This window comes from Lichenostomus cassidix, chromosome 28 (assembly GCF_008360975.1).
Source record: "Lichenostomus cassidix isolate B80296 chromosome 28, HeHo_3.0, whole genome shotgun sequence".
NCBI classification, from domain to species: Eukaryota; Metazoa; Chordata; class Aves; order Passeriformes; family Meliphagidae; genus Lichenostomus; species Lichenostomus cassidix.
This window is the reverse complement of record NC_139508.1, coordinates 1,418,263-1,445,030: the sequence shown is the minus strand read 5'-3', so window position 1 is coordinate 1,445,030 and position 26,768 is coordinate 1,418,263. Positions and strand designations below refer to the sequence as shown.

At 48.3% G+C, this 26,768-nt stretch overlaps 1 protein-coding gene and 1 long non-coding RNA gene across 3 annotated transcripts; both read left to right on the top strand.

Annotated features, from left to right (window-relative positions):
• The first annotated feature begins 789 nt into the window (after positions 1-789).
• COMP (cartilage oligomeric matrix protein) lies at positions 790-26,258 on the top strand. Of its 2 annotated transcripts, XM_085040465.1 has the most exons (20): positions 790-928; positions 6,180-6,275; positions 7,870-7,955; positions 9,610-9,661; positions 11,380-11,552; positions 13,636-13,773; positions 14,923-15,000; positions 15,696-15,863; positions 17,379-17,483; positions 17,906-18,013; positions 19,834-19,993; positions 20,611-20,729; positions 21,832-21,884; positions 23,265-23,458; positions 24,177-24,355; positions 24,483-24,531; positions 24,759-24,955; positions 25,061-25,233; positions 25,416-25,555; positions 25,689-26,258. In XM_085040465.1, exons 1-20 carry the CDS (start codon positions 856-858, stop codon positions 25,733-25,735), a joined length of 2,388 nt encoding a protein of 795 aa, XP_084896591.1. In that variant the 5' UTR covers positions 790-855; the 3' UTR covers positions 25,736-26,258. The 2 variants fall into 2 exon arrangements, with proteins under 2 accessions (XP_084896591.1, XP_084896592.1); XM_085040466.1 differs by lacking the exon at positions 6,180-6,275 and having other exon boundaries at positions 791-928.
• LOC146426092 (uncharacterized) lies at positions 3,899-4,808 on the top strand. Its single transcript, XR_014846272.1, has 2 exons — positions 3,899-3,938; positions 4,699-4,808. It is a non-coding gene; the product is annotated as an uncharacterized LOC146426092 (long non-coding RNA).
• Positions 26,259-26,768: the final 510 nt, after the last annotated feature.

Genomic DNA, 26,768 nt, shown 5'->3' with positions numbered 1-26,768 from the left:
AAGAAAGAAAGAAAAATGGCAAAAAAAAGAGCAAAAAAAAAAGGCAAAAAAAAAAGGAAGAAGGCAAAAAAAGAAGGAAAAAAGCAAAAAAAGGTAAAAAGAGAAGGAAACAAGGGAAAAAAAGCAAAAAAGACAAAAAAAAAAGCAAAAAGGACCAAAAAAAAGGGAAAAAAGGGAAAAAAAGGCAAAAAAAAGGCAAAAAAAAGGGGAAAAAGACCAAAAAAAGAGAGGAAAAAGGCAAAAAAAGGAAAAAAGACCAAAAAAAAAAAGAGAAAAAAAGGCAAAAAAAAAAGAAAATAGGCCAAAAAAGAAAGCAAAAAAGGCTAAAAAAAAAGAAAAAAAGGCCAAAAAAAGGAAAAAAGAAAAAAAAAAGAAAAAAAGACCAAAAAAAGAGAAAAAAAGGCAAAAAACAGTCAGAAAAAAAAGGAAAAAAAAACCAAAAAAAGAGAGAAAAAGGCAAAAAAAGGCAAAAAAAAAGAAAAAAAGGCTAAGAAAAAAGGCAAAAAATAAGGAAAAACCACAGAAAAAAAGCAAAAAAGGCCAGAAAAAAAAGCAAAAAAAGGCAGAAAACCAGAAGTTCAGCTCAGCTCAGCTCAGCTCCTCCCAGCAGGGCAGGAGGAGCTCCGGGCAGGAAGGAAGGATTTGCTTTGCTCCATAAATAGCGAATTCTCGCTGAATGGGAGAGCAGAGCCGAGCTGAGCCGAGCCGAGCCGAACCGAACCGAACCGAGGGAAGGAAAGCCGAGCAGAGCCGAGCAGAGCCGAGGGAAGGAAAGCCGAGCCGAGCAGAGCCGAGCCGAGCCGAGCCGAGGGAAGGAAAGGGAAGCTGAGCCGAGCCGAGCCGAGGCGAGCTGAGATGTTCCCCGCGCTGTTCTCCCTCTCGCTGCTGCTCTGCTCGCCGCTCGCCTCCTGCCAGCAGAGGAGGATCGGTAAGGGTTAGGCTGCTTTAGTCTGGGTTTAGTCTGGGTGAGTTTAGTCTGGTTTTATTCTGAGTTTATTCTGGTTTTTTTCTGGTTTTTTTCTGGTTTTGTTCTGGTTTTGTTCTGATTTTATACTGGTTTCTTTCTGGTTTTATTCTGATTTTTTTTCTGGTTTTATTCTGGTTTTTTTCTGATTTTTTTCTGATTTTATTCTGATTTTTTTCTGGGTTTATTCTGATTTTTTTCTGGTTTTATTCTGGTTTTTTTCTGGTTTTATACTGGTTTTACTCTGACTTTTTTCTGATTTTATTCTGATTTTATTCTGGTTTCTTTCTGGTTTTATTCTGATTTTTTTCTGGTTTCTTTCTGGTTTTATTCTGATTTTTTTTCTGGTTTTATTCTGGTTTTTTTCTGGTTTTTTTCTGGTTTTATTCTGACTTTTTTCTGGTTTTATTCTGACTTTTTTCTGGTTTTAATCTGGTTTTATTCTGACTTTTTTCTGGTTTTATTCTGGTTTTATTCTGGTTTTATTCTAATTTTTTTCTGATTTTTTACTGGTTTTATTCTGGTTTTATTCTGATTTTTTCCCAGTTTTTTTCTGATTTTATTCTGACTTTTTTTTTTTTAAGTCTGGTTTTATTCTGATTTTTTTCTGATTTTTTCCCAATTTTTCCCGATTTTTTCCCGATTTTATTCTGATTTTTCTTTTTCTGATTTTATTCAGATTTTTTTCCGATTTTATTCAGATTGTTTCCTGATTTTATTCTGATTTTTCCCTATTTAATTCTGATTTAGTTCCAACTTCTTTCTGGGTTTTTTTTCTGATTTCCCCCCATTTTGTTCTGATATTTTTCAGATTTTATTCTGATTTTTCTCTGATTTTATTCCGATTTTATTCCAATCTCACTCTGATTTTATTCTGATTTTATTCTGATTTTATTCTGATTTTATTCTGATTTTATTCCAATTTTTTTTCCAACTTTTTTCCAACTTTTTTCCAACTTTTTTCCAACTTTTTTCCAATTTCATTCCAATTTCCTCCTGATATTTTTGGGATTTTTAGGCTCCTCTGCAAATTCAGGAAGGAGATAAAGAGAGAATATTCCATCTGGAGCCTGAAAATATTGAGAGATTTGGGATTTTTGGGGGAAAATTGAAGTTTAGGTGTTTAATTGGGGATTTTTTCCCCAATTTACCTCATTTTTAGAAGGGAAATATTTGGGTTTGTAATTAATATAAATCAGAATTTCGTGTTAATCTGCATTTTAATCTGATTTAAATCCAAAATATTGAACACCAAGAGGTTTTATAGGATTTGTTTCCTGATTTTCTCTTTTAAAGGTTGCTGGGGGTGAGGTGGGATTGGGAAATGTGGGGAAAAGGAGAAATTATGGGGAAAAAATAGAGAAATTGTGGAGAAAATAGAAATTATGGGGGAAAATAGAGAATTTATGGGGAAAAATAGAGAATTTATGGGTGAAAATGGGGAAATTTTAGGAAAAAATAGAGAAATTAAAGGAAAAAATAGAGAATTTATAGGGAAAAATAGAGGAATTGTAGGGAAAATAGAGAAATTGTAGAGAAAATAGAAATTATGGGGGAAAAATAGAGAATTTATAGGGGAAAATGGGGAAATTATAGGAAAAAATAGAGAAATTATAGGGAAAATAGAGAAATTGTGGGGAAAAATAGAGAAATTATGGGGAAAAATTGGAAAATTTAGGAAAAAATAGAGGAATTATAGGGAAAAGAAAGGAGTTATGGGAGAAATGGAGGAATTGTGGAAGAATTCAATAAGAGGAATTATGGGAAAAATAGAGAAAATATGGAAAATGTAGAAATTGTCAGGAAAATAGAGGAATTCTGGAAGAAGCAGAGAAATGATAGAAAAAAACCAGAAAAATTAGGGGAAAAATCAGAGAAATTATAGAAAAAATGGAGAAATTATGGAAAAAATGGAGAAATTATAGGGGGAAAATAGAGAAATTATAGGAAAAAATGGAGAAATTATAGGGGGAAAATAGAGAAATTATAGGGGAAAAAGAGAGAAATTATAGGGGAAAAATAAAGAAATTATAGGGGAAAAATAGAGAGAAATTATGGAAAAATGAAATTAAGGAAAAAATAGAGAAATTATAGGGGAAAAATGAGAAATTATGGGGAAAAAGAGAGAAATTATAGGGGAAAAAGAGAGAAATTATAGGGGAAAAATAGAGAAATTATAGGAAAAAAATAGAGAAATTATAGGGGAAAAAGAGAGAAATTATAGGGGAAAAAGAGAGAAATTATAGGGGAAAAAGAGAGAAATTATAGGGGAAAAAGAGAGAAATTATAGGGGAAAAAGAGAGAAATTATAGGGGAAAAAGAGAGAAATTATAGGGGAAAAAGAGATAAATTATAGGGGAAAAATAGAGAAATTCTGGAACAAACCAGAGCAATGAGGTTGTACATCCTCATGGGCAATGAGGAATTGGACATTGGGAATTTTGGGAGAATTTTGGGAATTTTGGGAACTCAACCTCACATCCAATTCTCTTTTCCAATCCCAATTATTCCTTAAAACCACCAAATCCTACAAAACCCTCCTGGAGATTTTTACCCCAAATCCCTCCAGGTGGTTTCCAGTTGGGGAAATCCTGATTTTCCCCAATTCCTCCCCTTTCCTCCTGATTTCCCAGATTTATCCTTTGTATCCCCAAGATGCGAAGGATAAAGGAAAAAAAAGAGAAATTACAGGAAGAAATCGAGAAATTACAGGGGAAAATCAAGAAATTATAGGGGAAAAATAGAGAAATTATAGGAAAAAAATAGAGAAATTATAGGGGAAAAATATAGAAATTATAGGGGAAAAATAGAGAAATTATAGGAAAAAAATAGAGAAATTATAGGAAAAAAATAGAGAAATTATAGGGGGAAAAGAGAGAAAATTATAGGGGAAAAATAGAGAAAATTATAGGGGAAAAAGAGAGAAATTATAGGGGAAAAATAGAGAAATTATGGAACAAACCAGATAAATAAGGTTGTACATCCCCATGGACAATGGGGAATGGGACATTGGGAATTTTGGGAGAATTTTGGGAATTTTGGGATAAACTCAACCTCACATCCAATTCTCTTTCTCATTCCCAATTATTCCTTAAAACCACCAAATCCTACAAAACCCTCCTGGAGATTTTTGCCCCAAATTCCTCCAGGAGGTTTCCAGTTGGGAAAATCCTGATTTTCCCCAATTCCTGCCCAGCCCTTTCCTCCTGATTTCCCAGATTTATCCTTTGTATCCCCAAGATGCAAAGGATAAAGGAAAAAATAGAGAAATTACAGGAAAAAATAGAGAAATTATAGGAAGAAATAGAGAAATGACAGGAAAAATTAGAGAGATTACAGTAAAAAAATAGAGAGATTATGGAAAAAAATGGAGAAATGAGGTTGTACATCCCCATGAACAATGGGGAATGGGACTCTGGGAATTTTGGGAGAATCCCTAAACTCAACCTCCTGTCCAATTCTCTTTCCCATTCCCAAAATATTCCTTAAAACCACCAAATCCTACAAAACCCTCCTGGAGATTTTTGCCCCAAATCCCTCCAGGAGGTTCCCAGGATGCCCCAATCCCTCCCCTTTCCTCCTGATTTCTGGATTTATCCTTTATCCCAAGATACAAAGGATAAAGAAAAAAATAGAGAAATTGTAGGAAAAATTAGAGAAATTACAGGGAAAAATAGAGAGATTATGGGGGAAAAAATAGAGGAAAAAATTATGGAACAAACCAGAGAAATGAGGTTGTACATCCCCGTGGACAAGGAACTGGACTCTGGGAATTTTGGGAACTCAACCTCACATCCAATTCTCTTTCCCATTCCCAAATTATCCATAAAAACCACCAAACCCTGGGAATCCACGACCTCGGGATTTTCCCCCAAATCCCAAAGCCCCAAATCCAGGAAATTCCCAAATTAGCACATCCAGGATCCCCCAATTCCTCCCCAGCCCTTTCCTCCTGATTTCCACGATTTATCCTTTGTATCCCCAAGATGCAAAGGATAAAGGAAAAAATAGAGAAATTACAGGAAGAAATCGAGAAATTACAGGGGAAAATCAAGAAATTACAGGAAAAAATAGAGAAATTATAGGAAAAAAATAGAGAAATTATAGGGGAAAAATATAGAAATTATAGGGGAAAATGGAGAAATTATGGAACAAACCAGATAAATGAGGTTGTACATCCCCATGGACAATGGGGAATGGGACATTTGGAATTTTGGGAGAATCCCTAAACTCAACCTCCTGTCCAATTCTCTTTCCCATTCCCAAATTTTCCTTAAAACCACCAAATCCTAGCAAACCCTCGAGACTTCTCCCCCAAATCCCAAAGCCCCAAATCCAGGAAATTCCCAAATTAGCAAATCCAGGATCCCCCAATTCCTCCCCAGCCCTTTCCTCCTGATTTCCCAGATTTATCCTTTGTATCCCCAAGATGCAAAGGATAAAGGAGAAAAAGAGAAATTATGGGTAAAAATAGAGAGATTATATGAAAAAATAGAGGAAAAAATTATGGAACAAACCAGAGAAATGAGGTTGTACATCCCCGTGGACAAGGAATTGGACTCTGGGAATTTTGGGAACTCAACCTCCTGTCCAATTCTCTTTCCCATTCCCAAATTTTCCTTAAAACCACCAAATCCTACAAAACCTTCCTGGAGATTTTTGCCCCAAATCCCTCCAGGAGGTTTCCAGTTGGGAAAATCCCGATTTTCCCCAATTCCTCCCCAGCCCTTTCCTCCTGATTTCTGGATTTATCCTTTGTATCCCAAGATGCAAAGGATAAAGGAAAAAATAGAGAAATTACAGGAAAAAATTGAGAAATTACAGGAGAAAATCAAGAACTTATAGGGGAAAAATAGAGAAATTATAGGAAAAAATAGAGAAATTATAGGGGAAAAATATAGAAATTATAGGGGAAAAATGGAGAAATTCTATAACAAACCAGAGAAATGAGGTTGTACATCCCCATGAACAATGAGGAATTGGACATTGGGGAATTTTGGGAGAATCCCTAAACTGAACCTCCTGTCCAATTCTCTTTCCCATTCCCAAATTTTCCTTAAAACCACCAAATCCTGGCAAACCCATCCCTCCCTCCTGGAGACTTTTCCCCCAAATCCCAAAGCCCCAAATCCAGGAAATTCCCAAATTAGCACATCCAGGATGCCCCAATCCCTCCCCTTTCCTCCTGATTTCTGGATTTATCCTCTATCCCAAGATCCCAGCCGGCCTCTCCCGCCCCGTGCAGAGCCATCCTTCGGCAGGAATCCCGGCAATGCCTTCGGCAGGAATCCCGGCAATGCCGTGGGCTCAGGTGAGGAGCAGCCCGGCCTGATCCACACCTGCCAGTGCAGGAATTCCCGGTGGGAATTTGGGATTTGCTGCTCCAGGCAGCCAATTCCTCTGCCAAGTGGGAGGTGGAGAAATGTAGGGTTGTGGAGAGAGAAACTCTTGTCCTGTTCCCTCCTTTCCCGGTGGAAATCCCATTCCATGCCTGAATTCCAGGGAAAAAATTCCTCTGAGGAGCTGGCAGAGCTTGGAGCTGGAATATTGATTTATTGGGTTGGTTTGAAACCTTGGGGATCCTTTGGGATTTTCCCAAACACTTGGGTTATCCTGGTGATCCTTTGGGATTTTCCCAACCACTCTTGAATTTTATCAAGCTGGAGATCCTTTGGGATTTTCTCTTAGTTTATCGTGGTGATCCTTTGGGATTTTTCCCAACCACTTGGGTAATTCTTTGGGATTTTCTCTTGGTTTATAAACATGGTGAGCCTTTGGGATTTTCCCAAACCTTTGGATTATCAAGCTGATGATCCTTTAGGATTTTCCCTTGGTTTATCCTGGTGATTCTTTGGGATTTTCCCGTGGTTTATCAAGCTGGAGATCCTTTGGGGTTTTCCCAAACCACTTGGTTTATCAAAATGGTGATTCTTTGGGATTTTCTCTTAGTTTATCCTGGTGATCCTTTGGGATTTTCCCGTGGTTTATCAAGCTGGAGATCCTTGGAGATTTTTCCTAAACCCTTGGGTGATCCTTTGGGATTTTCTCTTGGTTCATCCTGGTGATCCTTTGGTGATCCTCACCTGCTGATCCTTTGGGATTTTCCCAAACCACTTGGGTGATCCTTTGGGATTTTCCCTTGGTTTATAAACCTGGTGATCCTTTAGGATTTTCTCACTCCCTTGGGTTATCAAGCTGCTGATCCTTTAGGATTTTCCCAACTCCTTTGGGATTTATAAACCTGCTGATCCTTTGGGATTTTCCCTTGGATTATCCTGGTGGTCTTTAGGGATTTTCCCTTGGCTTATAAACCTGGTGATCCTTTGGGATTCTCCTAACCACTTGGGTGATCCTTTGGGATTTTCCCTTGGTTCATCCTGCTGATCCTTTGGTGATCCTCAGCTGCTGATCCTTTGGGATTTTCCCATCCACTTGGTTTATCAAGCTGCTGATCCTTTAGGATTTTCCCAAACTCTTGGTTTATCAAGCTGCCAATTTTTTGGGATTTTCCCTTGGTTTATAAACCTGGTGATCCTTCAGGATTTTCCCAAACCCTTGGTTTATCAAGCTGCTAATTTTTTGGGATTTTCCCTTGGTTTATAAACCTGCTGATCCTTTAGGATTCTCCTAACCACTTGGGTGATCCTTTGGGATTTTCCCTTGATTTATCAAGGTGGTAATCCTTTGGGATTTTCCCAACTCCTTGGATTATCAAACTGGTGATCCTTTGGGATTTTCCCTCGGTTTATAAACCTCTTGATCCTTTGGGATTTTCCCAAACCATTTGGGTGATCCTTTGGGATTCTCCCTTGGTTTATAAACCTCTTGATCCTTTGGGATTTTCCCTCGGGTTATAAACCTCTTTTTCCTTTGGGATTCTCCCAACCCCTCTGGAATTTCCCCAGGAGGAGAAGTCGGGCCAGAAATGCTGCAGGAGATGAGGGAAACCAACCGTGTGCTGCAGGAAGTTCGGGATTTGTTGAAGCAGCAGGTAGGTGGGGAAAGAATAAATAATTCCTGATATCCCCAGGAATATCTGGGAATTCCCTGGGATTGGGGATTTGGGGATTGGGTGGAATCAGCAGCAGGTTAGTGTGGAATTCAGGAAGTTTCACATCGCTGCTGTGTTGGGAGAAAAAGTGGGGAAAAATCCTCAAATTGGGAAAAATTGCAAGGTGGAAAAAACCTTTTAAGTTGAGGAAAACTTCAAGGTGAAAAAACCTTCAAGTTGGGAAAAATCCTCAAGGTGAGGAAAACTTTAAGGTGGAAAAAAACCTTCAAGTTGAGAAAAAACTCCAGAAACTCAAATTGAAAATTTGAGTTGGAATCGCTGGAAATTCATTTGAATTCCCAAATTCTCCTGGTGAGAGCTGAAGCCCAGCAAAGCTGGAATCACTGGAAGATCCTTTGAATTCCCAAATTCTCCAAATTCTGGTTAGAGGTGGAACGTGGAGAGTGAACCCCAAACCAGGGATGGATTTAACTGGGAAAACAAAGTCTTTTTTCCATGTGTTTGTGGGTTTGGGACATCAGGGAAAAGCCAAATTTGGGAGGTGGAGGAACTTCCCATCCCTGGAAAGGGAAATCCCACAGAGCTCTGCATTCCCTCCTTCCTGCTCCTGTTTCAATCCCAAACCCCTCCCTGTCTCTGGCAGTTTTTTGGGAATTTGGAGGGTTTTGGGCTCTGTTTTCCCCAGCAGTTGGTGGTTTCCCTCAGCCCTTGGAGGACACAGAAAGCTCCATTCTGCTGCTGCTCTGCTGAGGGATTCCAGAGGCAGCAATGAGCACCCTGAGCAAACATCTGAGCTGCTCTCACATTCCAGAGCCTCACAAAAATCCAGTGTTTGCTGGGAATGGGGGCAGCCAGGGCTGCTGGCAGCTCCAGAGAGATTCCAGCCTTCCTTCCAGCAGCTCTGCTTGTTTGTTCTTTACCTTCTTAACACCTTTTCCTTTCCTTTCCTTTCCTTTCCTTTCCTTTCCTTTCCTTTCCTTTCCTTTCCTTTCCTTTCCTTTCCTTTCCTTTCCTTTCCTTTCCTTTCCTTTCCTCTTTCATTCTATCCTATTCTATCCCATTCCATTCCATTTTATTCCATTTCTATTCTATTCTATTCTATTCTATTCTATTCCATTCCATTCCATTCCATTCCATTTTTATTCCATTTCATTCTATTCTATTCCATTCCATTCCATTTCTATTCTATTTATTCTATTCCATTTCATTCCATTTTTATTCCATTCCTATTCTATTCTATTCTATTCTATTCTATTCTATTCCATTCCATTCCATTCCATTCCATTCCATTTTTATTCCATTCCTATTCTATTCTATTCTATTCCAGTTTATTTTATTCCATTCAGGTTTATTTTATTCCATTCCATTCCAGTTTATTTTACTATTTTCCCTTCTTTTCCCTGCTCTCCATCCCAACCCCCTGGCACAGCTCCATGCAGGGAATATTTTCATCAGGAAATTAATTAATGTCAACAGGAATTAATGAGTCCTCAGGGGCTGAGCAGCCCCAGGCACCCCAATCTGGGAATCCCTGGGTTCTGGGGAATCCTCCAGAAAATCTCTGGGAATTTCTGGGTTCTGGGAGAATCTCTGGGAATCTCTGGAGCCAAATCCAGCTCATTTTCCCTTGCAGATCAAGGAGATCACATTCCTGAAGAACACAGTCATGGAGTGTGATGCCTGTGGTGAGTTATTCCCAATTATTCCCAATATTTGGGGTTTGGATCACAGTGATCTGTAGTTATTCCCAAGAGGGATTTTCTCTATTCCCAAACAGGGGGAATAACCTCTTTGCAAAAGAGGATTTTCCCCCAGTTCCAAAACAGGGACTTTTCCCCATTCCCAAACAGAGATTTTCCTTCATTTTCCAAACAGGGATTTTCCTCCATTTTCAAAACAAGGATTTCCCCCCATTTCCCAAACAGGGATTTCCCACATTCCCAGAACAAGGATTTTCCCTCTTTCCCAAACAGAGATTTTCCTGCATTCCCAAACCAAGGATTTCCCTCCATTCCCAAGCAAGGATTTCCCTCCATTCCCAAACAGGGATTTCCCCCATTTCCCAAACAAGGCTTTTCCTCCATTCCCAAAACAAGGATTTCCCTGCATTCCCAAAACAGGGATTTTCTTCCATTTCCCAAAGAGGATTTCCCTCCATTCCCAAAACAGGAATTTTCCTTCATTTCCCAAACAGGACTTTTCCCCATTTTCCTCCATTCCCAAACAGGGATTTTCCTCCATTCCCAAACAGGACTTTTCCCCCATTCCCAAAACAAGGATTTCCCCCCATTTACCAAACAGGGACTTTCCCCCATTCCCAAACAGGGATTTTCCTGCATTCCCAAACAGAGCTTTTCCCCATTTTCCTCCATTCCCAAACAGGGATTTTCCTTCATTTCCCAAACAGGGCTTTTCTCCCATTTTCAAAACAAGGATTTCTCCCATTTCCCAAACAGGGATTTCTCCCATTTCCCAAACAGAGATTTTTCCCCATTCCCAAAGAGAATTTTCCTCCATTCTCAATCAGGGATTTTCCTCCATTCCCAAATAGGAATTTCCCCCATTTCCCAAACAGGACTTTTCCCCATTTTCCTCCATTCCCAAACAGGGATTTTCCTCCATTTTCAAAACAAGGATTTCCCCCATTTCCCAAACAGGGCTTTTCCCATTTCCCAAAGAGTATTTTCCCCCATTCTCAAAACAGAGATTTTCCTGCATTCCCAACCAAGGATTTCCCCCCATTTCCCAAACAGGACTTTTCTCCCATTCTCAAAACAGGGATTTTCCTCCATTCCCAAACAGGGATTTTCCTCTATTTTCAAAACAAGGCTTTCTCCCCATTTCCCAAACAGAGCTTTTCCTCCATTCTGAAAATAGGGATTTTCCCCCCATTCCCTAAACAGGGATTTTCCTGCATTCCCAAAACAGGGATTTTCTTCCATTTCCCAAAGAGGATTTTCCCCCATTCCCAAAAGGGCTTTTCCCCATTTCCCAAACAGGGATTTCCCCCATTCCCAAACAGGGATTTTCCTCTATTTTCAAAACAAGGCTTTCCCCCCATTTCCCAAACAGGAATTTCCCCCATTCCCAAAACAAGGATTTCCCCCGATTTCCAAAGAATGGCTTTTCCCCCATTCCCAAACAGAGCTTTTCCCCATTTTCCTCCATTCCCAATCAGGGATTTTCCTCCATTCCCAAATAGGAATTTCCCCCATTTCCCAAACAGGACTTCTCCCCATTTTCCTCCATTCCCAAACAGGCATTTTCCTCCATTCCCAATCAGGAATTTTGCTCCATTTCCCAAACAAAGATTTCCCCCATTTCCCAACCAGAGCTTTTCCCCCCACGCCTCCCCCGGGAGCAGCCCGGCAGGCCGTTCCCAGCAGTGTCCCCCTGTCCCCAGGGATGCGCACCGAGGTCACCGGTCCTGTCATCACCGTGACGCAGTTCAACCGCTGCAGCCCCAACCCCTGCTTCCCGGGCGTGCCCTGCTTCGAGAGCGGCGCGGCCTTCCGCTGCGGGGCTTGTCCTGCCGGGTTCTCGGGGAACGGTACCCACTGTGCGGACATCAACGAGGTGAGAACAGCCCCGGGATGCCGGGAATCTGCTCTGCTTCCTGGGAATGTCACCGGAGATGGAATTGTGTGCCGCGCCCTGCCCGGGAGGGTTTGGGGTTGGGCAGGTCCGGAGGGGTTGGGGTTGGTCAGGTTGGGATTTCCTCCAAGAGGATGGATCCACAGAATAAATCCTTGGGTTTGTAGCACATAGAAAGGGAGTTGTTCGGGAGTTTTGGAGTTAGGAAGTTTTAGAGTTAGGAAGTTTGGAGTTTGGAAGTTTGGAAGGGAGGTTTGGAGTTTGGAAGTTTGGGAATTAGGAAGTTTGGAGTTTGGAAGTTTGGAAGTTTGGAGTTTAGAACTTTGGGAGTTTGGGATTTTGGAAGTTGGGAGTTTGGAAGTTGGGAGTTTGGAAGTTTGGAGTTTGGCCTTGTCCTGCGGGGTTTTCCGGGAATGGTACCCACTGTACGGACATCAACGAGGTGAGAACAGCCCTGGGAATCTGGGAATCTGCTCTGCTTCCGGGGAATGTCACAGGGTTTGCCTCGGGGATGTTGGGGAAAGCCTGCAGGAGATGGAATTGTGTGCCTCGCCCTGCCCGGGAGGGTTTGGGGTTGGGCAAGTTGGGATTTCCTCCAAGAGGATCCAACAGAATAAATCCTTGGGTTTGTAGCACACAGGGAGGGAGTTTGGGAGTTTAAAAGTTTGAAGTTTAAAAGTTTGGAGTCTGGAGGTTTGGAGCTTTGGGAATTGGAAGTCTGGAGGTTTGGAGCTTTGGGAGTTGGGAAGTTTGGGAGTTTGGAGCTTTGGGATTTAGTGTTTGGCAGTTTGGAAGTTTGGAACTTTGGGAGTTGGCAGTTTGGAGTTTAAAAGTTTGGAAGTCTGGGAGTTTGGATTTGGGAAGTTTAGAAGTTTGGAGCTTTGGGAGTTTGGCAGTTCACAATTTGGAAGTTCGGAGCTTTGAGATTTGGAAGTTTGGAAGTTTAAAACTTTGGAAATTTGGGATTTGGAGTTTTTGGCAGTTTGGAGTTTGGAACTTTAGGATTTAGAGTTTGGCAGTTTGGGAGTTTGGAAGTTTGGAACTTTGAGAGTTTGGGAGTTTGGAGTTTGGAACTCAGAGAGTTTGGAAAGCCAGAGCAGCCTCGTCTGCCGAGGATTTGTTGAAATGGGATTGATGAGGTGTGGAAAGGGATCAAACACATCCCAGATAATCCCTGCAACAGCAAATCCCAACCGCAGGGCTGCTCTGCCCCTAAATCAAACCTGGCTGGGCAGACACTGAGGGCTGTTTTAGGGAGTGTGGTTTGGAGGTTGGAAACTGCAAACCCTTTGGTCTTTCTAGCTGGGGAAAAGGGTCGGGAAAAGTACTGGGAAGGCTATGAATGTAGAGAAGAAAAAGGCAAAAGTCATCTGGCATTAGCAGTGCCACAGTCCTGGCACTGTCCTGGCTCAGCCCTGGCACTGTCCTGGCGCTGTTCTGGCTCAGCCCTGGCACTGTCCTGGCTCAGCACAGCCCTGGCACTGTCCTGGCTCAGCACAGCCCTGGCACTGTCCTGGCACTGACCTGGCTCAGTCCTGGCTCAGCCCTGGCACAGCCCTGGCTCAGCCCTGGCACTGTCCTGGCTCTGTCCTGGCTCAGCACAGCCCTGGCACTGTCCTGATGCTGTCCTGGTTCAGCACTATCCTGGCTCAGCACAGCCCTGGCACTGTCCTGGCTCAGCTGGCACTGTCCTGATGCTGTCCTGGTTCAGCGCTGTCCTGGCTCAGCCCTGGCACAGCTCAACCCTGGCTCTGTCCTGGCTCTGTCCTGGCACTGTCCTGGCTCAGCCCTGACACTGTTCTGCTGCTGTCCTGGTTCAACACTGTCCTGGCACAGCCCTGGCACAGCTCAGCCCTGGCTCGGCCATGGCACTGTCCTGGCACTGTCCTGGCTCAGCACAGCCCTGGCTCAGCCCTGGCGCAGCCTGGCACAGCTCAGCCCTGGCACTGTCCTGGCTCAGCCCTGGCACTGTCCTGGCTCGGCCCTGGCACCGTCCTGGCTCTGTCCTGGCACAGCACAGCCCTGTCCCTATCCCATCTGACCGTGTCCCTGTGTCCCGTTGCAGTGCAATGCCAACCCCTGCTTCCCCAAGGTGCAGTGCACCAACACCTCTCCGGGGTTCCGCTGTGACCCGTGCCCGCCTGGCTTCACCGGGCAGCTCCTGGAGGGCGTGGGGCTCTCCTTCGCCAGGGCCAACAAACAGGTAACCCCAGGGTGTCCCCAAAAAACGGCAATTCTGTCCCTGCTGTGGTTGGGGTTTGGAGAAATGGGAGGTGGTGCTGCCTGAAGGTGGATTTCTGATGGGATTCTGGGAATTCCTGGATGCCTGGGGGTGGCTGGGATGGGGTTTGGAGCCCTGGGGTGGTGGGAGGTGTCCCTGGGGTGGGAGTGGGATGATTGAAGGTCCTTTCCTGACTTAAAGTGTTCTGGGATTCTGGGAATGCAGGGAGAGGGGAAATCCTGACAGCTGAGCCCCAAAGCCACCTCCTCTGCCAGGGGCTGGACAGAACATTCCAGAACCTGTGGAGACATCCTGGGGATGGGGATTGGGATGGGAATGGGAATGGAAATGGGAATGATGGGAATGGGAATGAAATGATGGGAATGGGAATGGGAATGGGAATGGGAATGGGAATGGGAATGGGGTGGGAATGGGAATGATAGGAATGATGAGAATGGGAATTCTTCCTGCTGGGACACAGCTGGTGCCACCCCTTCCCAGCTCCCCTGACAGCTCCAGGTGGATTAAAGCCCAAATCCCACCAGCCCAGGCTGACTGTGGGTTTTTGGGATGCATTGTCCCACCCGTGGCTCTGGGAATTTGGGGCTCACCATGGGCTGCAGCCCCTGAGCTTCCAAATCCATGGATCCTCTTCCACGATGAGGATATTCCAGCAGCTCAGCTCACAGCTCAGAGCTCAGCCATTCTCCCAGATTCCCAAATTCCCCAATTTGGGATCTCTGGTGACTGTGGAAATGGGGTCTGGAATACTGCTGGGATCTTCAGCAGGAAAACTGGGCTGGTGAGGTGTGCAGGGCTTGGCAGATTCTCCCAGATTCCCAAATTCCCCAGTTTGGGATCTCTGGTGACTGTGGAAATGGGGTCTGGGATACTGCTGGGATCTTCAGCAGGAAAACTGGGCTGGTGAGGTGTGCAGGGCTTGGCAGATTCTCCCAGAGTCCCAAATTCCCCAGTTTGGGATCTCTGGTGACTGTGGAAATGGGGTCTGGAATACTGCTGGGATCTTCAGCAGGAAAACTGGGCTGGTGAGGTGTGCAGGGCTTGGCTTCTGCTCCAAACCCCAGATTTGGGGTGGGATGGAGTCCAGGTGTGCTCTGTTCTCCTGGGCAGGTGTGCACCGACATCAACGAGTGTGAGACAGGAGCTGCCACCAGCTGTGTCCCCAACTCCATCTGCATCAACACTCGGGTAAATCCGGGAATTTGGGGAGGATCTGAGGGCTGGAGGCAGGCTGGGAGAGCTGGGAATGCTCACCTGGGGAGGGAAGGATCCAGGGAATGCTCGGAGCTCCTGGCAGGGCCTGAAGGGGGATTTGGGATCAGGATGGAAGGACAGGACACAGGGAATGGCTTCCCACCAGGAAAGGGGAGTCTGGGTGGGATTTTGGGAAGGAATTCCTGGGATTTTGGGAAGGAATTCCTGGCTGGGCTGGAATTCCCAGAGCAGCTGTGGTTGCCTCTGGATCCCTGGAATGTCCAAGGCCAGCCTGGAGCACCTGGGATGGTGGAAAGTGTCCCTGGAATGGGATGGGATGAAATGGGATGGTATTTAAGGTCCTCCCAACCCAAACCACTCCGTGATTCCACGATCCCATGAGATCCCATGGTCCCAGTGATCCCATGATCCCACAATTCCATGATCCTGTGATCCTGTGATTCCATGATTCCATGATCCCATGATCCCATTATCCCACGATTCTGTGACTCCATGATCCCACAATTCCGTGATTCCACGATTCCATGACTCCACGATCCCACAACCCCACAATCCCACGCCATTCCCGGATCTCTCCCCCAAGCTCCCATTCCCCACCCCACACCCCATCCCAGGCTCCGGCAGAGCTTTCCCGGTTTTCCCGCTGCAGTTCCTCCCCTTTCCCGCAGGGATCCTACAAGTGCGGCGCCTGCAAGCCGGGCTTTGTGGGGGATCAGCAGAGCGGCTGCCGCAGCCAGGCTGTCCCCAGCGCCCGCCGCTGCCCCAACGGAGAGATCAGCCCGTGCCACGAGAAGGCAGAGTGCATCGTGGAGAGGGACGGCTCGCTGTCCTGCCAGGTGCGGGGAGCCGCCCGGGACAGAGGGGGATGAGCCTATCCCTGGAATTGGGGAATGATCCTATCCCGGGAGAGATGGGGATGATCCTATCCCGGGAGAGATGGGGATGGTCCTATCCCGGGGATTGGGGGGTGATCCTGTCCCGGGAGAGAGGGGGATGAGCCTATCCCTGGAATTGGGGAATGATCCTAACCCGGGAGAGGTGGGGCTGAGCCATGGGGTTGGGGGGGATCCTGTCCCGGGAGAGATGGGGCTGAGCCCTGGGGTTGGGCAAATGATCCTGTCCCGGGAGAGATGGGGCTGAGCCCAGCCCTGGAATCAGAGAAATTATCCTAGCCCTGGAAACGGGGCATGATCCCAGCCCTGGAATCGGGGCCAGTTCCACCCTATCGAGACTGGGGCCAGTCCGACCATCCCGGGGTTTGGGGTCTGATCCAGCCCTCCCGGGATTTGGGGTCTGATCCAGCCCTCCCGGGATTTGGGGTCTGATCCAACCCCTCCCAGATTTGGGGTCTGATCCAACCCCTCCCAGATTTGGGGTCTGATCCAGCCCTCCCAGATTTGGGGTCTGATCCCGCCCTCCCGGGATTTGGGGTCTGCTCCGATCCCCCTGCGCTCGGGCTCTGCTCGTTCACTCATCCCGATCTCCTCTCCCGGGTCTGCCACTGCCCTCTCCTGGAGAGCTCCTCCCTTCCCAAATATTCCTGCTCGGCCCTGTTCCTGCGGCCACAGCTCCTCCCTGGGCTGCTCCCGATACCCTGATCCTCTCCTGATCCTCTCCCGACATTCCTGATCCTCTCTCGATCCTCTCCCGACATTCCTGATCCTCTCCGGACACCGCTGATCCTCTCCTGATCCTCTCCCGACATTCCTGATCCTCTCCGGACACCTCTGATCCTCTCCCAGCCTCTCTGATCCTCCCCTGATCCTCTCCCGGTATTCCTGACCCTCTCCCGATCCCTCCGATCCTCTCCCGACATTCCTGATCCTCTCCTGATCCTCTCCCGACCCTTCTGATCCTCTCCCGACATTCCTGATCCTCTCCCGACCCCTCTGATCCTCTCCTGATCCTCTCCTGATTCTCTCCCGACATTCCTGATCCTCTCCCGACATTCCTGATCCTCTCCCGACCCCTCTGATCCTCTCCTGATCCTCTCCCGACACTCCTGATCCTCTCCCGACCCCTCTGACCCTCTCCTGATCCTCTCCCGGTATTTCTGATCTTCTCCCGACCCCTCCGACCCTCTCCCGATCCTCTCCCATCCCCTCCGACCCTCTCCCGGTTCTCTGGGCTCTGCTTTTCCCGCAGCCCAGCAGATCCCTGGGGCACGGAGCATTCCCGGAGCAGATCAGGAACAATCCATTCCCTCCGAGCCAAACCTCTGAACCCGAGCTGCTCAAATCCCAGAAATGTGTTTCCCGTAGGGCTTTTCACCCCGGATTGGTGTCAAACCGCGGATTTTGGGGTGCTGTGGCCATCGGGGGTGTTGAATTTGTCGTTCTGCTGCCCCGCAGTGCCTCGTGGGGTGGGCAGGGAACGGCTACGTGTGCGGCAAGGACACCGACATCGACGGCGTGCCCGACGAGAAGCAGCGCTGCTCCGACAAGAAGTGCCGCAAGGTCAGGGCGGCGCCGCCCTTCTCCCGGGGAAAATCTGGGGAAAATCCGGGAAAAATCTGGAGAAAAATCTGGGAAAAAATCTGAGAAAAATCCGAGAAAAATCTGGGGAAAATCCGGGAGAAATCCGGGGAAAATCTGGGGAAAATCCGAGAAAAATCCGGGGAAAAAATCCGGGAAAAATCCGAGAAAAATCCGGGAAAAATTTGGGGAAAATCCGGAGAAAATCCGAGAAAAATCCAGGAAAAATCCAGGAAAATCTGGGGAAAATCTGAGCAAAATCTGGGAAAAATCCAAGAAAAATCCAGGAAAAATCTGGGGAAAAATCCAGGAAAAATCTGGGAAAAATCCGGGAATGCCACCCCGGGACAGCCCTGGGGTGGCAGTGAGCCCCTCAGGCCATTGCCACATCCCTGTCCCCGCAGGATAACTGCATGACAGTCCCCAACTCCGGCCAGGAGGACGCCGACAGGGATGGCATTGGGGACGCGTGTGACGATGACGCCGACGGGGATGGAATCCCCAACGCTGAGGTTGGAGCTCTGCTGGAGTCCCCAGGCTCCTGCGGGGAGTCAGGGGCAATTCAGAGGTCACGGTGGGAATTCAGAGGTCATGGTGTGGATTTAGGGGTCCCAGTGGGAATTCAGAGGTCCTAATGGGAATTCAGAAGTCCCAATGTGGATTCAGAGATCCTACTGGGAATTCAGAGGTCCTAATGTGGATTTAGGGGTCACAGTGGGAATTCAGAGATCCTAATGGGAATTCAGAGGTCCCAATGTGGATTTAGAGGTCCCAGTGTGAATTTAGGAGTCACAGTGGGAATTCAGAGGTCATGGTGTAGATTTAGAGGTCCCAGTGGGAATTCAGAGGTCCTAATGGGAATTCAGAGGTCATGGTGTGGATTTAGGGATCACAGTGGGAATTCAGAAGTCCCAATGTGGATTTAGGGATCCAAATGGGAATTTGGAGGTCCTAATGTGGATTTAGGGGTCCCAGTGGGAATTCAGAGATCCTAATGGGAATTCAGAGGTCTCAGTATGAATTCAGGGGTCACAGTGGGAATTCAGAGATCCTAATGGGAATTCAGAGGTCACGGTGTGGATTCAGAGCTCCCAGTGGGAATTCAGAAGTCCCAATGTGGATTCAGAGATCCTACTGGGAATTCGGAGGTCCCAATGTGGATTTAGGGGTCCTAGTGTGAATTCAGAGATCCTAATGGGAATTCAGAGGTCTTGGTGTGGATTTAGAGGTCCCAGTGGGAATTCAGAAGTCCCAATGGGGATTCAGAGATTCTAATGGGAATTCAGAAGTCCCAGTGTGGATTCAGAGCTCCCAGTGTGGATTTAGGGATCACAGTGGGAATTCAGAAGTCCCAATGTGGATTTAGGGGTCACAGTGTGGATTCAGAGGTCTCAGCGTGGATTTAGGGATCACAGTGGGGATTTAAGGATCCCAGTGGGAATTCAGAGGTCTCAGTGTGAACTATGGGGTCCCAGTGGGAATTCAGAAGTCTCAGTGTAGATTCAGAAGTCCCAATGTGGATTTAGAGGTCCCAGTGTGGATTTAGGAGTCACAGTGTGAATTCAGAGGTCTCATTGTGGATTTAGGAGTCACAGTGTGAATTCAGAGGTCCCAGTGTGGATTTAGGGGTTCCAGTGGGAATTCGGAGGTCTCAGTGTGGATTTAGAAGTCACAGTGTGGATTTAGAGGTCCTGATGGGAATTCAGAGGTCACAGTGTGAACTATGGGGTCTCAGTAGGAATTCAGAGTCCCAATGGGAATTCAGACGCTCCAGTGGGAATTCAGAGGTCTCAGTGTGTATTCAGAGATCCCAGTGTGGATTTAGGGATCCCAGTTTGGATTTAGAGGTCCCAGTGGGAATTCAAAGTGTGGATTTAGAGGTCCTAGTGGAAATTCAGAAGTCCCAGTGTGGATTTAGAGGTCCCTGTGTGGATTTAAGGGTCCCAGTGGGAATTCAGAAGTTCCTGTGGGACTTCAGAGGTCTCAGTGTGGATTTAAGGATCCCAGTGTGGATTCAGAAGTCTCAATGTGGATTTAGAGATCCCAATATGGATTTAGGGATCCCAGTGAGGATTTAGGGATCCCAGTGAGGATTTAGGGATCCCAGTGTGGATTTAGGGATCCCAGTGGGAATTCAGAGCTCCCAGTATGGATCCAGAGCTCCCAGCACAGCCCCAGTCTGGCTGCTCCAAGGACCCAAACCCAGGCAGAGGGACATCTGCCCACCAAAGGGACATCAGAGGGACATCAGGAGTCTCTCCTGGGTCAGTCCTGGCTGGGGACACCCCGAGGAGCTGCTGGTGTCCCCAACCCCTGTCCCCTGTCCCCGCAGGACAACTGTGTGTACACCAGGAACACAGACCAGCGCAACACCGACAAGGACAACTTTGGGGACGCGTGTGACAACTGCCGGCAGGTGAAGAACAACGACCAGAGGGACATCGACGGCGACGGCAAGGGCGACGAGTGTGACGATGACATGGATGGGGACGGTGAGGCTGAGCCCTGACACGTGCCAGGCTGGTCCTGCTCTTGGGGTGACAAACTCGGGGTGACACTCCAGGCTGATCCTGCTCCTGGGGTGACAGACTTGGGGTGACAAACTCAGGGTGACATTCCAGGCTGATCCTGCTCCTGGGGTGACAGACTGGGGGTGACATTCCATCCTGATCCTGCTCCTGGGGTGACAAAACAGGGTGACATCCCAGGCTGATCCTGCTTTTGGGGTGACAAACTCCCTGCTGGGATGGGGCACAGCTTGGCTTTTGGGGTGACAAACTTGGGGTGACACTCCAGGCTGATCCTGCTCCTGGGGTGACAAACAGGGTGACATCCCAGGCTGATCCTGCTGGGATGTGGCACAGCTTGGCTTTTGGGGTGACAAACTCAGGGTGACAAACTCCCTGCTGGAATGGGGCAGAGCTTGGCTTTTGGGGTGACAAGCAGGGTGACATCCCATTCTGCTCCTGCTGGGCAGTGCCACCCAGGCTGTGCCAGGCCAGGGTGACCCCACACCTGCTCAGGGCTAACCCAACAACCCCAAATCCTGAAATCTCTGCTTTATCCTGTTTTTCCTCTGAATTTTTACGGATCAGCTCTTGTTTTCCAGGGATCAAGAACCCCATGGACAACTGCCGCAGAGTCCCCAACCCTGACCAGCGGGACAGCGATGGGGACGGCGTGGGGGACGCTTGTGACAGCTGTCCCACCCTCAGCAACCCCGACCAGGTACTGCTGTCACCCAGCTCTGGGCACTGCTGTCACCCAGCTCTGCCCTGGGGACACTGCTGTCACCCCAGCTCTGGGTCACACTGCTGTCACCCCAGCTCTGGGTCACTCCTGTCACCCCTGCTCTGGGCACTGCTGTCACCCAGCTCTGGGTCACACTGCTGTCACCTCAGCTCTGGGTCACACTGCTGTCACCCCAGCTCTGGGTCACACTGCTGTCACCCCAGCTGTGGGTCACACTGCTGTCATCCCTGCTCTGGGGCACTGCTGTCACCCAGCTCTGGGTCACACTGCTGTCACCCAGCTGTGGGTCACACTGCTGTCACCCCTGCTCTGGGTCACACTGCTGTCACCCCAGCTCTGGGTCACACTGCTGTCACCCCTGCTGTGGGTCACACTGCTGTCACCCCAGCTCTGGGGACACTGCTGTCACCCCAGCTCTGGGTCACACTGCTGTCACCCCAGCTCTGGGTCACACTGCTGTCACCCCAGCCCTGCCCTGGGGACACTGCTGTCACCCCAGCTGTGGGTCACACTGCTGTCACCCCAGCTCTGGGTCACACTGCTGTCACCCAGCTCTGGGTCACTGGTGTCACCCCTGCTCTGGGTCACACTGCTGTCACCCCTGCTCTGGGTCACACTGCTGTCACCCAGCTCTGGGTCACACTGCTGTCACCCCTGCCCTGCTCTGGGTCACACTGCTGTCACCCCAGCCCTGGGTCACACTGCTGTCACCCCAGCCCTGCCCTGGGGACAATGCCATCCCCTGGGGACAAAGGGAATGAATTCCCTCAGGCAGCCAGAGAGGAGATTTGGCACTTTGGGTTTTTAATTCCTGCCCTGCTTCACCTCTGGAATTCCTCAGGATTCTCCCCAAAAATCCCCCAAGAATTCTTCTCCTTCTTTTCCCTGTTCTTCCTCCTGATCTCTGGAAAATTGAAATTATTTTCCCTTTCCGTTTCTCCTCTCAATCTCCGGAAAATTGAAATTATTTTCCCTTTCCTTTTCTCCTCTCAATCTCTGGATATTTTAAATTATTTTCCCTTTCCTTTTCTCCTCTCGATCTCTGGAAAATTTAAATTATTTTCCTTCCCTTTTCTAGAAAGACACTGACCACGACCTGGTGGGAGATGTCTGTGACACCAACCAGGACAGGTGAGACCTCACCAGAAAATCCAAAATTCCATTTATTTGCACGAAATCCTGGGAATGAAGGGAGAAAAATGCTGTGACAGCCTGGCTTGGCCTCATCCCATAAAAATATGGAGGTTTGGGGAATATTTTCTCCAGGAGAAGTGGTCAGGGAAGCACAGAGAATTCCCAGGAACATTCCTGAGCTCCAGTTTTTGGAGCTAAAATCACCAACCTGCTGCTCCTGCCGAGGATCCAACTCGGGGTGATTCCTTCAAAGCTGGAAAAATATGAAGCAGTAAAGGGAAAAAAAGGGAATTATTTTGGTTTTTAATAGGATTTTAGGGAATTATTTTGGTTTTTAATAGGATTTTAGGTGCTCAAAGGTGGAAACACCCCGAGAAGCTCACAGTGAGTAATGTTTATACAAATTTATGGAGCTCACAAATTACCCTAATTCTACCTGAAATCCCCCAATAAGAAATTTAATTAATGAAGTAATTGTCCACCTATTCTAATAACCCCCCTAAATGAAATTACAGCTTAATTTACTAAAATATATTGCAGAGAGGAGATTCTGTCCAAGGTTGGAGCTTCTAGTTTTGGGATAATTATAAATATTTCATCTTCCCTCCTGCAGAATCCCAAACTAAGCTAAATATCAGAATACAGAGTTATAAACATTTGGGGCTAAAGTACAAGGAGTGTTTGTGAAGGGTGTGGGGAGAGGGAAAAGGTATAAAAGTGTATAAAAAGGGTATAAAAATGTATAAAAGGATATAAAAAGGACAAAAATCAGCAGGCATCAGGGGGTTTTCTGTGACTGACGTGTCCCTGTCCTGTCCTATCCCATCCCTGTCCCTGTGCCTGTCCCTGTCCCATCCCTGTCCCCACCCTGTCCCTGTCCCATTTCTATCCCCATCCCTGTCCCATCTCTGTCCCTGTCCCCACCCTGTCCCTGTCCCATCCCTGTCTCTATCTCATTTCTATCCCTGTCCCTGTCTCTGTCCCCACCCTGTCCCTATCCTGTTCCTATCCCTGTCCCTGTCCCCACCCTGTCCCATCCCTGTCCCTATCCCATTTATATCCCTGTCCCCATCCCTGTCCCTGTCCCATCCCTGTCCCTGTCCCATCCCTGTCCCATCCCTGTCCCTGTCCCTGTCCCTGTCCCCACCCTGTCCTGTCCCTATCCCATCCCTGTCCCTGTCCCTGTCCCTGTCCTGTCCCTGTCCCATCCCTGTCCCTATCCCATTTCTATCCCTGTCCCTGTCCCTGTCCCATCCCTGTCTCTATCTCATTTCTATCCCTGTCCCTGTCTCTGTCCCGTCCCTGTCCCCACCCTGTCCCTATCCCTGTCCCTGTCCCCACCCTGTCCCCACCCTGTCCCTGTCCCTGTCCCTGCAGTGACGGCGATGGCCACCAGGACTCTCGGGACAACTGCCCCACAGTGCCCAACAGCTCGCAGGTGGACACAGACAACGATGGCCTTGGGGACGAGTGTGACGAGGACGATGACGACGATGGCATCCCCGACCTGCGGCCCCCTGGCCCCGATAACTGCCGGCTGGTCCCCAACCCCGGCCAGGAGGACTCGGATGGTGAGGGGAGTCTGTGGGGTTTGCTGGGAGCTTTGGGATCCAAAGGGATTTGGGGTTCCTCGGGAGTGACCTGAGCCAGGCTTGGGACACTTCTGGGTCTGAACAGCCTCGGCATCGGGGTTGGGGTCAGGTTTGGGGTCACATTTGGGGTCATGGCTGGGGTCATCTTTGGGGTCATGGTTGGAATCATGGTTGGGATCAGGTTTGGAATCACATTTGGGGTCATGGTTGGGTTCATATTTGGGGTTGTGTTTGGGATCATGGCTGGGGTCATGTTTGGGGTCATATTTGGGATCATCTTTGGGATCATGATTGGGGTCAGGTTTGGAATCACATTTGGGGTCATATTTGAGATCATCTTTGGGGTCATGGTTGCAATCATGTTCGGGGTCAGGTTTGGGATCACATTTGGGGTCAGTTTTGGGGTCATATTTGGGGTCATGGTTGGGATCATGGTTGGGGTCATATTTGGGGTCATGGTTGGGGTCATATGTTTGGGATCCTGTTTGGGGTCATGGTTGCAATCATGTTTGGGGATAGGTTTGGGATCACACTTGGGATCACTTTGGGGATCCCATTTGGGGTCAGTTCTCTCTCCCAGCAGCACCATGGCTTTTGGGGTTTCTCTGCTCTCCCCTGAGCAGCTCCTGGCCCTGCCCAGGGCTGAGCCAAGCCCAGCACAGGGCAGAGCAGCTGCTCCAGGCTCCTTCCTCCGCAGGGGATGGCATTGGGAACGTCTGCGAGGATGACTTCGACAGGGACATGGTGATCGACAGGATCGACGTTTGCCCCGAGAACGCCGAGGTGACTCTCACTGACTTCAGGGCTTTCCAGACGGTGGTGTTGGACCCCGAGGGGGACGCCCAGATTGACCCCAACTGGATTGTCCTCAACCAGGTACGGGGAATGTCCTGGAGGGTTTTCCCTGAAAGGCTCTGAGGTTCTGCAGTGCCCAAATCCTGGAGCAAGAGGGGATTTGGTGTGTCTGGAATTGCACTGAAAACTCAAAATTGCTCATTTGCAGGGCATGGAGATTGTCCAGACCATGAACAGTGACCCTGGCCTGGCTGTAGGTGAGGAATTTCCCTTTTCCCATTGGAAAATCCCCACTTGGTGCAGCTTTGATCAACCAAACTCCACAATTTCATCCCCTGACTCCTGCAGCACAGAGTCCACATTCCCCTCGGCTCAATCCAGCTGAACCCTGGATCTGTTTTATCCCAGAATGCAGAATCTGGGACTCTGGGATTCTGGAATTCTGGAATTCTGAGATCCCAGCTCTGTTCTCCTGCCCTCCCAGGGTACACAGCCTTCAACGGGGTGGATTTCGAGGGCACCTTCCACGTCAACACAGCCACAGATGATGACTACGCCGGGTTCATCTTCGGCTACCAGGACAGCTCCAGCTTCTACGTGGTGATGTGGAAGCAGATGGAGCAAACCTACTGGCAGGCAAATCCCTTCCGGGCAGTGGCAGAGCCTGGGATTCAGCTGAAGGTAAAGGAAATGTGGGAAGGGAACTCCTGGGTGGGTTTTGCCCTGGGATAAGCAGCTGTGGTGAATCTGTTCTGCACTCCTTGACTGCTCTCTGCTCTGTGCCAGGCAGTGAAATCCAAAACTGGCCCTGGGGAATACCTCAGGAATTCCCTGTGGCACACGGGAGACACCACAGACCAGGTGAAGCTGCTCTGGAAGGACCCCAGGAACTCGGGCTGGAAGGACAAGACGTCATACCGCTGGTTCCTGCAGCACCGACCTCAGGTTGGCTACATCAGGTGAGGACAGTTCCCACAGGAAAATCAGCCAGGGAACCCCAGGATGGGTTGGGTTGGAAGGGAATTCATCACCTCCCACCATCCCAGGCTGCTCCAGGCTGGGTTTGGGCACTGCCAGGGATCCAGGGGTGTCCATGAGGCCTGGGGAGCTGCTGGTCACTCCCTGCCTCGCTGTCCTGCAGGGCTCGTTTCTATGAGGGCCCCGAGGTGGTGGCAGACACTGGGGTTGTCCTGGACACCACCATGAGAGGAGGACGCCTCGGGGTCTTCTGCTTCTCCCAGGAGAACATCATCTGGTCCAACCTCCGTTATCGCTGCAACGGTGAGTTGGGGAAGGCAGAGCTGGAGTTCTGCTGTTTTCCAGCTGTTCACCTGCACAGCCTCAGGAATGGGACAGCAAACCAATCCATTTTCCATCTGTTCCTCCTGCTGATCCTCCTTGCTTCAATCCCCAGACACCATCCCAGAGGACTACGAGACCTTCCGAGTGCAGCAGGACTAACTCCCCTCGGCACATCCTGCAGCCCAACCTGCTCCCCAACCTGCTCCTGCTCTGGAATTCTGCCCCGAGAACTGTCAGCACATCCCACTGCAGCCTCCAGCGCCTCTTCCCCGACGGCAAATTCCTCCAGCAGCTCCTCAAGTCCTGCGGGAGGGGCAGAGGTGGAGACAGGGAGTGTGACCAGAAGCCTGAGCTGCTGCAAACCCCAAACTGCCGGCCGTGCTGGGAGCTCCCCGCAGCAGCTGCGATTGCTGGAGGGAGTTTAGATGATTCCCAGGAATCTTCTCTCTTCCCTGCTCCAAGGCTCCTGAGTGGGAATGTTGTTCTGCTCCTCAAGAGCTGCTGCGAAGCAAAGCCAGCGCCAGGCTGAGGAGGACGGCGGAGCAGCCTCGGTGCAAGTTGCTCATTTTAATTAAAAAAAAATAAAATAAAAAGCACTTTAAGGAGAGTATCTTTGTTGTGGAATGTTGGATAATGAACACTTGGAATGCTGGATAATAAATACTGGATTTCTCCTTGGTCATGGGTGTGTTGTTCTCTCTCTTCTGAAGGTTTTCCCTTGCAGGTGGGAAGGGAGAAACTCTCCAGAGGAATTGGGAATTTTCTTGGAAGTGCCACTGCATGGAGTCACCTTTTCATCAGAACTTCCCTCTCTGCTCTGCCCTGCCTGCTTCTTGTTGGAACAACAAATTAGCTTGACATTAATTTATTTTTTTAATTAAATTTTTAATTAAAGCCCTACCAGGGGCTGAGAAGCTGGGAATGCTCTATCACTGCCCCCTACTCAGACCCCACTTTACTCCCAGAAGTAATTCCCACCTGGCACAGCCACATTTGGGATTCTCTCCCTTTTTCCCATTTTTCCCATTTTCCCATCCCACCCCTCAGCCCCCCGAAGAAAACAACCAGCGGATTTTACCCCTTCAGGCCTTTATTTTGATAAAATTGGTCAAGCCCACATAAGGCAACGCACACACGGCTCTGCCCGCCCCCCGCCCGCCCCAAACCGCCTCGGAAAATAAATAACACAAAC

Coding starts and splice junctions, on each gene's coding strand:
- COMP (XM_085040465.1), top strand. CDS start 856: ATGTTCCCCGCGCTGTTCTCCCTCTCGCTGCTGCTCTGCTCGCCGCTC. Junction 23,459..24,176: donor CGGCCAGGAGGACTCGGATG/GTGAGGGGAGTC, acceptor CTTCCTCCGCAG/GGGATGGCATTGGGAACGTC. Junction 24,532..24,758: donor TGACCCTGGCCTGGCTGTAG/GTGAGGAATTTC, acceptor CTGCCCTCCCAG/GGTACACAGCCTTCAACGGG.